The following is an 11,583-nucleotide window of genomic DNA, read 5'->3' as shown; positions in this document are numbered from 1 at the left end:
GATTTTGGTGCAATAATTGTCCCCATTTATTCTGTGATTGACATGATTGATACCTGGTTATTTATTCCCATTTAGTAGATCTTATAACCAATTTAAGACCTATAACAATTCTTGCTGCAAACGATGTCCCCTTTAAGTGACCGATTGAACTCACTACTGGTCAATAATGGGACCTAGCGATTGGACTCTGGGGCCAACGATTGGACTCTCCAAGTCAACAATCGAACTATTCTAGAGAGAAAAATTCGATAATTTTTTGCATTGTTTTGGACTATGTCCCTCTTTTTGGACCTATTTTGAAACCTAAAACACTAATTGCGTAGATTGGCATGATGATTGACAAGTTAATGCCATCAATCAAGCATCAAATCACTAAAAATTAAGAATTTGAGCAAAAATTTAAAAGTTCCTAAACTAGCTTAAAAATTGATGAAATTGATCACCTAGAGGGACGTTGTGGGACTTCAACCCAAGCTTCTAGAAGTTTGTCTTTCCACCTCCCATCACTAATTGATCAAACACAAGAAAAATAAGAAAACAAAGGAGAAAAAGGGTTAAGATTGGTGAAATCCACTCAAAATATATACTCTAATCACACGTACTTTACTCCTAATCACTCAAACACACTCTAAACTCAACTCATTACTACTTTACTACAAGTTTTGCAACTCATGGGCAAGAAAAATCAAGCAATGGATCATTAGAATATTCCAATTCCACTCTAGCACTAGCTCTACTCCCCAATAGCAAGTGCCTCTTGTGTAGAGAAGTTGTAATCTCTCAACAAGCAATGTCAATACCGAAAGTACTAACCCGTCTAGAGTCATGATAGCACATTGCTTATGGAAATGGAAATGGTTATCAAGCCCTCAAGGTCTACTAATCCAAAGCTTGAACCCTCATAATCCAATCTAACAAGAAAGTAAAGCTAGCAAGCTCTCTCTCTCTCTCAATCCCTCACTCACTCCACACTTAGCTATTCTCAAGCATAGATCATGTAAGCAAGGCTCTCAACATGTACACACCCACTCATACAAGCATGCAAGCCAACTCACAAGACTCCATAACCATGAACACGTGACAAACACACAAAGACATGGAAGCAAACAAGAATCAAGAAATCAACGAAACAAAGCAAGGGTAGAGGAGCCCTTAAGCTTGAGCTCAATTGTAGATTTTATTGCAAAAAAGTGCCTATCCACACTCATGAGTCATTTATATGCATTTGAGCTTTTCACAATCACCCACTTATGGGGTGCTCTTAACCTGTTCTTTTCTTGTATACAATCATTATATGGCCAACGTCCATTATAAAAGTGAACTCGTTGCCATATATAGTGTGAATTACCTAAGCTAGGGTGGGGATTACATCATATGTATAGACAAGGAGTAACAATGGCAACAATAAGCAAGCACTTCAACCCAAGTACCTCAATATGACAGAGATGCATATTGTGTATTGTACAACATGGAAGATGAATTGGAAAACCTCGTGTGCTAGTTTATGCATAAACACAACTCAAAACTTTTAGATAACCTATCAAATGCTGCTGTTGTAGAGACAACCATACGATCACCAAGTGTCCAAACAAAACACAAGGAAAGTTCCAACCACTTTGCTGGGATTATGGTGCTGGCCATTTGTCCATTTGTACAAGGATTATCCATTGAGAGGGAATATGTCCCAATCAATTCAATTAACTCAAAATAGGAGACCAAGGCCATTAAATTTAATGAATCAAATGGGAGTGGACAAACCCTAAGCATGAAACCAAAGGGAAATAATTGTTCAAACACAAGGTCACTAAGAGCACAAAAAGTAAAGGAGAAGAAGTTAAGACTAAAATAGCCACCAAAGGCACACAGAGAAAACAAGACCAAGACGTCAAGGAGCACAATTACATCAAAGGATAATAGTTTTGAGGACTCCAACTTGATCCATGGTGAGCATCCTAAACCATATAAAGAGGTACAAATCAGAAGCACCAAATTTTAGGGCAAAGATAAAACAAGTTTCATAGATATGTTATAACTATCAATGCAAATTGCTACTTGACCCATGCTCTCTACTCTATCGCTTATCATATTTTATAAGAAACTCTATGAATGTACAAGTTGTTTTATCATCTCCTTGCACTTTTGTGTCAACCAAATCCATCTCGTGTGATTGTATTATACCTCCTTATATGTGCCATCTTAGAATAACTGTGTTTTGACATTACCTCTTAAGCATGGTCCCACTACATATCCGTTGTAAAGTGGGCATGTGGTCACCCCCCCCCCCCCCCCCCGCCCCCCAACACACGCTAAGGCACAAGCGAGAATTGAACATGTCATGGAAGTTGGCTTATTTAAGCATATGGAGCCCATAATATCCACATGTCATGCCACATATAGGACTACTACTAACATGTACATAAACTAATTGACTCTAAGGTGAGTTGGAAGTCCTCATGTTCGATTCTCTATGTGGAAGACTGTGTAGCTGTAGCAAAATATTGCCTCACACTATCAATCTATAAACAGAGAAAGGGGGGGTTGACAAAGTCGCTAGTGACCGATGCTACACAACATGGCATTTCGCCATAGATGCTATAATAAAGCAATGTAAAACTGTGATAGCTACATCATTCAATAACCATATCATTAGACACTCAAATTTGCATAGAAAGGAAGCACACAATGAAAACCAGCTCTCTTCAAACAGAAGAAGTGTCATTTTAACAATGTCAAACCCCAAAAAAATGCCTTCAGAATTGCTGACACATGTATTAACCACAACCCCTCAAAACATAGCCCTGTAACTACGCACATTCAAAAGAAAACCTTAGTGTGCATATTCCATGCTGCCTAACCTCACCATAAGAAACTCTGGCCTCCATGGAAAGACAGAATGAAATGAAAATACATTTTCGTCCATGGGAGGCCAAAAGATAGCCCTTTGGTAGCTGTGTGTGAGAGAGAGAGAGAGAAAGGAAGATGTATTCAAATAACCCCCAGGGTCTACGAGACCAAAAAGGTTGCACAATGTGCTCATGATGAATCTGAACCATGAAAAGAACAAAAAAACTAGTAACATACGTGGCCAAAAGATTCTAGCCCGAGTGGTAGCACTCAAGCCTCCCAAAAACCTGGTTCAAATCTGCCCAAGCAATCTAATTTCAGAACCCACTCTCGCATCCAAAAAAAAGCAAACAAACAAAAAAATTCAGCTACTTACGCTAAAGTATTCATGCACGATGCTACATGATGGCAATGTGTGGTCATACAATGATGCCATCCTCCTCTAGGATAGAATGCAAAGCAGCTGTAGTATCTCCCCTCTGAGATGGGAGCTCACCATGTCTTTTAAGGAAATTTCACACAGCTATTTACTAATCGGCATAAAACCTTGACTTTGTGGATGGATCATGAACTTGATAGTACATCGATGTGCGCGTAGACAACATACATGCAATCTAAACATTTTCACCCCCTTCTAGACCCTCTACCTCACAAACAAAGCACAGATCTCGATGAATCCAAAAAACACTTAAAAACACCAATGGTTCCAACAATACGAAGGAGCAGACTAGTGTAATCACACCTCTGATAAGACCTCTATGGAGTGACTCATAGGCACCATCGTTTCTTTAACTATGTCCCCCAGTCAATAATATGAACTCGGCTAATCGTACCCAAGATCAGAAAGCATGCAAATTACGCAATCCTCTCCTTGCCTCTCGTAGGGAATAAACAGACTATAAATTAAATTCCTCTCATTAACAAAATCCTTGACTGCATAGAGAAACGCAGATTCACCTAATAAAACACCAAAAGCATATAAACTTCCACACCAGGAATCAGCCCTTCAAAAGCATTTACTCTTGCCTTGTGTTCTGGTTTGCATATTCTAGCCTTCTTGAGTCATTCCTCATGCAGACACCCTTACTTGGCTTGCCAAGAACGGTCTCACTCATGCACACACCTGATGATGATTCAGTTTGATCTCAGATAACCTTGATAGAAGACATGATGAATTACCTTCAACAGACCTTTCATGCTGAAGAATGGCTCCAAGATTTCCTCTCATGGAAGAGAATCATGATAGTGCCTTTCTTAAGTCTTGTGTCAGATTTCTAAGTGCAGAGAGCCCTTCTTCTGGTGAAGAAGCCTCTCCAAGCAGCTTCACCATAGCACTACCCACAATGACGCCATCTGCACCCCATTCAGCAACCTGCCCGCACCAACAGTTAAACACGCGTCAGCCCAAAACTAGTGCAGTACAGAAAGAGGGGGCCAAGTACTAAAAATAATAACAAGTAATTCTTGACGAATGCAACTAACCTGACTTGCATGTTCTGGTTTTGAGATTCCAAAGCCCACAGCAACTGGCTTTTTTGTAACCTGTGCCATCGTGTAAGGAATGATCAAAGCCCAACAAGTTAAAGACCTTAGAAGAGACGGATCAGGACCTGTTTATGTCAACTCCCTAATGATAACCCCTGGTAAGCAGCTAAGGCCATTACAGATATCCCCCTCACACGGCAGGAAATTGAAGTGGCAAGACTGCCTGTCCATCATGCACAGGTGGCCAAGATCCCCCCCCCTCCCGTGTGGCACATGCCAGCAGGAGGCCTCAGAGCAGCATTCCAAAGTAGAAACAGCAAGCAATAATATTAAAAGCTCATATAGCCCTCTGCGCATAACAGGCAAAAACACATTTGAAAATCACCTTTTTGAGCTCTTGAAGAAGGAACTCAACTCGTGATTGGACCGTTGATCTTGCTCCCGTCACACCTGTTACACTCACCTGCTCAAGGATGCCATGTGCCGAACTCAGACAAATATTGGAATGACTTTAATAACATCTAAATTAAAAGGTCAGCAGCAGGGCACTACCTTTTGGTTGACTACTAGAGGTCACAATTTTAGAGCGTAGTCTTAACATGCATTTCAAAGAAAGGCTAGTCATAATGAGTGGCAAAAGCAGAAAGAAATCTGATTGCATTGTCTTTGGCTACAAGTGTATGTTGGAAATCAATGCTTTGCCTTCTACTTGTAACTGCATTGATACACACTAGCTCTATTTTGTAAGCCCCTTTTATGAAAAAGGGCCATGGCTGCGCAATGCAGATGCCCCAAAAGACATAGAGGCGGTTTAGACAAGGTTCGATATACTAGCAAGGCTACTTGCAAGTGTGGTGTTTCAACCCCACAGATCTCCTAAACACAAAACACAAGTGATTAGTACAATCTCCATAAGAAAGGTGCAGGCTAGCTCACCTCCCAACCACATGTTCTATGCTTCAAACTACCCCCAAGCCAAGGGCCAAGGTCTAGCTCCCACATATCCATACCAATCTGTCCCATAGAGGCCTTCGGTGTGCTGATCTTTCCCTAAAATCAATCATCGTTTCCGGTTCATGTGGAACATAAGACAAGTCCTCAACCTCAACAAGCTCATGTGGGTCACAATGCTATCCTCAGCTCCCAGCATCTCTTTCAGTCTACTGACATGAAAGGCTGGACCTTCCCTTCTAAGACATTCCCACTCTAGGAAATAAACAAGGGAAACTCAAACTACATCTGACAACTAACTCCATAATCTAGTTCACCATGTCTACTCTTCCCACTCATAGGTGCACAGTCCAAGGAGAATAATACAAGACATGGAAGAAGTTCCCAAGAGGTTGTTTGGTGATGTTCCACAAGACCCAAGGGGAATGGCAACCCTGTGAGTCGGATGCCACTTGGGGCATACCAAGAAAGGCTTTCAAGAAAACAGCTCCAAGGGATGATAATCATCCAAGGGGTGGAGTGTGGATGGCAAACTCAATACTCAAGAAAAGAAGACCAAGAAAGTGTTCAAGGACATGGCATTAAGGGCCAAGGGACAAGTGGAACAGATGCACAAATCTACACCAAACTTGGGAGTGAAATCAAACACCTAAGGCAAGGTTTTCAGTGAGAAGGTTGCCAGGAAAGGAAGGATGACAAGTATGGGACACCATATGTGGAGACATAGGATGATGACAAAATTGTCCAAGGTCAAGGTTGAAATCCCATCATCAAGTTTAGCAGGAGGGGATGTTATGTGCATGCACATGGACATGCTAGTTCAAGGCTAATCCCTAGTGGGCAACAACTTAAACAGACAATTTAGAGCATAAGCTGTCACCAATTGGCCGACCATTTGGTCCATCTCCAGTTTTGTGTCTCGTTCACTTGAGGCCAGGCCGGTGTCTCATGTGAAGAGGCCAGTATTTTTGCTTGACATGAATGGGAGCCAGACTGGTCCCACCCGTGTGTTAGCAGGAAGGTGTCGTATGGACGGGAGCCAGACTGGTGCCACCCGTGTATGACCTGGACTGTGTTCGATCCATGGGATTGTCACGCCATGGAAGAGCCAGTATTTGTGCCGTGTCTTGCCTATGGGACTGTCACTCCATAGGGAGGATCGTGCCTGGAACTGTGTTTTACCTATGGGACTGTCACTCCATAGGAAGACCAGGATTTATGTTTTATGTCGTGCCATTTTTGTGCCCGACAGATATTTTGTACTTGTTCCATCAACAGGAGATATGTCCATGAGAGAGAAGTAAACAACCACAGCTGGCCGGCTCCCCACGTTTGCATGGGGGCGGCCACCTTCATGGTGGTGTGGGTAGGTGACCATGCACCCACCCCCACACACACAAAGGTTAAGTGTGGCTCCCCACCTTGGCCCCTATGTGGGTGCCCACTTTCAAGTGAATGTGAATATACAACCTTATAAAACAAAAGGTTAGAATTAAAACTATTACACCAACAAGTGCAATACACTTACCACCTGTTCACACGCAACAAAACTCGTCAGAAGATAGAGCAAACTTCATGACTCACTGGCAGGCGTCCCCGCTCAGTAAGTGACACGTCAAGCAAGTAAACACAAAAATACAAGTCATGCGAAAACAGTTTAAAACATGCAAAACATGAGTGCATTTGCAAACCGCTTCTGCTCCCAGGCGGCTGCACATCAACCTGCGCTTCTACTCCCAAGCGGCTGCTTATCAACCTGCGTTTCTGCATACAGGCGGCAGCTGTGCCCTACATACAAGCGGTAATTGTCCTTCTCAAGCTGCTGCGTTTCTGCATAACCAGGCGGTGTCTGTACTGCACAGGCTGCGCTGCCTATTTTGCAGGAGGCTGTGTGCCATCATCAGCAGGCTACACAGGCTGCACTGCCTCCTCCAGCAGGTGGCTGTCTCTAGCAGACGGCTGCCTCTTCTCCACTGCAGCCAGGCGACCATACAGGCTGCTCCTTCACTGTGTATCCTCTCCAGCAGGCGTTTGCGCCTCCTTTACATGGGCGGCATCTCCTTTCTCCAGGAGGCTATACCTTCTCCCAGGCAGCTACTCCTCTTTCTCCTCGACATGCTACTGCACCTTGGTGTCCCTCTCAAGCAGCTGCACACAGACACCATGGGTATTGGTCTTCCATCTGCAAGCTACAAGTAAGTAAATTCAGATTTAAGTAAAGAACTTTGTTGTAAATCTGATAAAGGACTCTCTCTACCGTTAACACCCGTTCGGTGCCGGGTAGTCCAAGATTTTGGAGAACCACGGTCCAAAGGTGCCGAGATCGGGAGAGCAAGGCATTAGTACGGGAGCGCCTGTTTGTGCGTGGTCCTGGAACACCAGTGGGGCGCTCTCCACGGATTCCAGTGAAGGCATAGGACCGTAGAGACTGGACCACTCAAGTGGTCGCTCTACTTCGAACGTCGACTTCGAGCCTCTTGTTTGGTATTGTATTCATTTGTACATGGACATCATCTGGTTCTTTGAACCCATGGAGCATTGTATTTGTTAAATACTCCCAATAATATATCATATATTAAGGGGGGGTCGGCCCGCTCCGGCCCCAGTGCTGGTGTCCATCTATTTCATTTCGAATTTCAGTTGTTATTAAGTTGTCCATTTCAAATTGTGATATTAAGTTGTGCTATTACGTGTGTGGGTGTCCAACGGAGTCTATTCCCACTTGACGGGATCGGTTTCATTGGTATCAGAGCACGGTTGTTTCCCTCTTCTTAGTGGGGAAACGAATCTGTGTATTGGACACCCCGCTTCTAGCACACTTAACACAATGGACAGCCAAGGCAACCCTTTGGAAGTGCCTAATTCGAGGGGCCCATCAAGTGCCTCGTGTGGTTCTGATGCTCTACGAGGAAGGCACAAGCCCCTTGAAAGGGTTAATGATAGTGATTCAAAGGGACAACTGTCTCAAGGAAAGACAGTCATGCTAGAAGAAGAGCCTGATGCAATAAGGGCTGAAATGGAACATATGAGAAAGCTTTTGCAGGCACAAGAGCAAGAGCTAAAATTTTTGCATGAAGATCCCCATGTGCTAAGTGCCATTGAAGCAAGGAAAGCCGATGCAATGGTAGATGTGACTTTTGAGTCCATGGCACTGGAAGTGGGCAAGAAGCCAAGGGAGTTGGCACTTGCCTACCTCCTCCGCAAAGGTGACATCAAAGAGGGGGACGATGGAGAGCTGAAATTCAGAAATCCACCTTGCTTGAAGCATGGAGATGCCGCATCTCAAAGGTTGAGGTCTTTTATGCAAAAGGAAGAGGTGACAGTCACCTCTCGTCATGCATCTTCTCCACAAGGCACAAAACCTGACAGGTATATGTATGCTAGTGCTCATGGAGGGCATGATGGTCACATGCATTCAAGACATGTATCCCATGGTAGGGGTGACAGGTCTGCCACTAGAAGAGTTTTGCCTTTTGAGTTGTCTCATGAAGAGACATTGCCTTATGCAGGAAAGTCACATGCATCTGATTCTCAAGTTCGTGGAGCACATGCCACCGTGCTTCATGAAACTTCCATGATGGCCCATGGAGCCCATGCAGATAGGGCTGCCCCGTTGAATAAAGGGAAAAGAAAAAGAGAGAACCATGAGCCTCATGCCAGAAAGCTCAAGGAATTTAAAGCAGGTGACAATTCTGTTAAGTTTGATGTCTTTCATGGAGAGTATGACGCTTCCAAAGTGTTAGCATTTGTGGCACAGTTTGACATTGCTTTTAGCGATGAGGACTTCACTGAGAAGTCTAAAGTACGCCATGCTAGCATGTTTTTGAAAGGGACCGCTGCTCATTGGTGGATCACTGAAAAGATCACCAAAGATCCCATTTGCACCTGGAAGGAGTTCAAAGATAGATTCTATGCTCAGTTCTTGCCACCAAATGCGTAGCAAACTCTCACCCAAAAGTGGGATAGACTTGAGCAAAGAGATAATGAAAGTGTGCAACAGTATGTCAACAAGTTTTGGAAAGTGTTGCTGGAGGTAACTCCTTTTATGCAAATCACTGAGAATGAAAGAAAGAGGAAGTTTCGCTCAGCAATTGGTGCTCAAAAATTAAGCAGGATCAAGGTGGTTCAAAGGGGAAAGACAAGGCTGTCCCAAATCTGCAAAAAGGTGGACAGCCACCTGAAAAGAACTTCCGGGAGACCCACAAGGGTGGTAGAGCTGAAAATACCTCATCTAAAGATCAAGGTCCAAAGAAGAACAAATTCGGCTTGACCCCGGAGCAAAGAGAGTAATATGCCAAGGAAGGAAAATGTTTTTCTTGTGGTAGCAAAGAGCACATGTTTCGACAATGCCCTGACCGCAAACCAAAGCACGAGGACAAGCACACCAAGGCTAATGTACATGCAGTTCCCGATGTGCAGGGGAACACAAATCATGATGCAAAAGAGCAGATGGTATGCAAGGCTTGTGGACAAATCAAGGATCAGCCCGCGTTATTCATGTTTGATGATTGTGCAACCGATAACTTCATCTCTATACAAACGGCAACTGCCCTGGGTATTGTGTCGCCATTTGGCCACCCGAATGGTTCACTCTTGCTTTCACACTATGTACATATTGGATTGGTGTCCATGGCTTATGGAATGTGCCTATGCATGTGATTGACACGTGTCATGCTGTATAGTTGGATATGATATTCCGCTGGGACTTGACGTTATCATGCCCGGAATATCTAGAGGACTTGGCTTTCCGCTAGGACTTGTGCCTTTGTGTACATGCTCGGAAACGTATGGAGGATTGGCTTTCCACTGGGTCTGGTATCGCATATACTTGCCTAGAAACGCCTGGTCTTATATGGTTTCACGAACGGAAATTGCTCATGCCAATGCTGCATTGCATAGCATCTTTATGTGCTTGCCTGCAAATGAAATTACATGCTGTTTTCATGCCTGCATGACCTATGTGTAGTTCCGGGCTAGGGGACGCTCGCCCGTGAACCGTGCGTGTGAAACTGTCTGCTGACATGGTTCCTGTGCCATGTCTGCTCCACCAAGAACCCTCTGCTCGACCTTCGCCAACTGTTGATCTTGTCCCCGACTGCTGTGCCCATTGATCTGCTCTGCGCACCTGGCACCAGCTTTGGTCGCCTCCACCATCCCTACCCACGCTCGCTCTGCCTCCCGTGTGGCTCCGCCTACAACAACGCTCTGTCACAGGGCTGCCCACAACCTCTGCCTGCAGCACTCGACTCCTGCTTTGTTGCACGTACAGCCTCTCCACAGCAGATGCTTCCAAGCCTTTTTGATCTAATGCTTCTACACCACCTTCTTGCTCAGAGATATCATTATAGTCTTTGCCTACACCATGGATCTAAACAGAAACAATGATGTTTTCGAGAAGTTCTCTGAAGCTAACTTTCCAACTTGGCAGAAAGAGTTTCATCTACTTCTCATGCGTGATGGTGTTTGGACCGTGGTCAATGGCATCGAGGAGAAACCCAAAGGCATTCAAGGTGTGGTTTGGCAAACTAAAACAACAAGGCACTGGCATAGATTGGCCTTGGTCTCACAGATAGTCTCATTAATCACGTCGACTTTGACAAAACCACCAGTCAAGTATGGGACAATCTCAAAAATCTGTTCGGGAACAAAGATTAACAATTCAAAAAAGTTTCTCAAGCAAAATTATTATGGTTTAAAAATGAAAGAACATTACACATTGCAAGCGCACCTCAGCACCATAGGTTCCCTCCTTTAAAAGCCAACATTGATGAAGATGACAAGAAAGCAGTACTCTACTCTAGCTTAGAAGAGATGGAAAAGCACAAGGAGGTATTGTCTTCACTTTGGGTATCTAGAGAGATGTCATATGAAGACATGGTGGCTATTCTCATGATGAGGATCGTCGACTTCGAGAGCAAGCTTCTGTCAGTCATAACATAGTGAGGGCTACATGTCCAAAATGAAGGGTAAACCGAAGGGAAAAGAAATCAAGTGCACATTTTGCAAGAAGCTAGGACACACCAAAGAGAGATGCTACAAGTGGATGGCAAAGAACAGGAGCAGAATCGTGTCAACCTAGTGGCAAAAGAGGAAGATGAAGAGTTTAGAGATGCTCTAGTGAAGCCATAAATCTCTACTTCAGTACCTGAAAAAGATTTCACTGCCACATTCTCCGATCTCTCTCTCTAAGGTGCATGACAGATGGGCTTTTTGAAGAATCTTTATGTTTGAGTCAAGGGTTCTATGCCATGGATGTTCCCCGAAATCCGAATTAAATATCCATGTGTGTGTTTTCTCTTTTAT

General features: G+C 44.0%; 1 protein-coding gene across 2 annotated transcripts in view; it reads right to left on the bottom strand.

The window, feature by feature from the left end:
• Positions 1–2,745: 2,745 nt before the first annotated feature.
• Positions 2,746–11,583, bottom strand: part of LOC147629525 (Aldolase-type TIM barrel family protein) — a 52,786-nt gene continuing 43,948 nt past the window's right edge. The window contains exons 7-10 of one of the 2 annotated variants that reach the window (XR_015267971.1): positions 4,715–4,792; positions 4,327–4,386; positions 4,024–4,216; positions 2,746–3,142 (exon numbers count right to left, since the gene is read on the bottom strand). Coding sequence is in view for 1 of the 2 variants with exons in the window: in XM_086812789.1 (XP_086668915.1) it covers positions 4,082–4,216; positions 4,327–4,386; positions 4,715–4,792 (273 nt within the window). In the remaining variant the exon portion in view is untranslated. Of the gene's footprint in view, positions 3,143–3,727; positions 4,217–4,326; positions 4,387–4,714; positions 4,793–11,583 lie in introns of those variants that run through there. The other variant, XM_086812789.1, reaches the window with a different exon arrangement.

Source organism: Cibotium barometz, chromosome 18 (assembly GCF_041138505.1).
Source record: "Cibotium barometz isolate CiBa-2024 chromosome 18, ASM4113850v1, whole genome shotgun sequence".
Taxonomy (NCBI): domain Eukaryota; kingdom Viridiplantae; phylum Streptophyta; class Polypodiopsida; order Cyatheales; family Cibotiaceae; genus Cibotium; species Cibotium barometz.
Note: the sequence above shows the minus strand (reverse complement) of the source record. Positions and strands in the feature narration are given on the sequence as shown.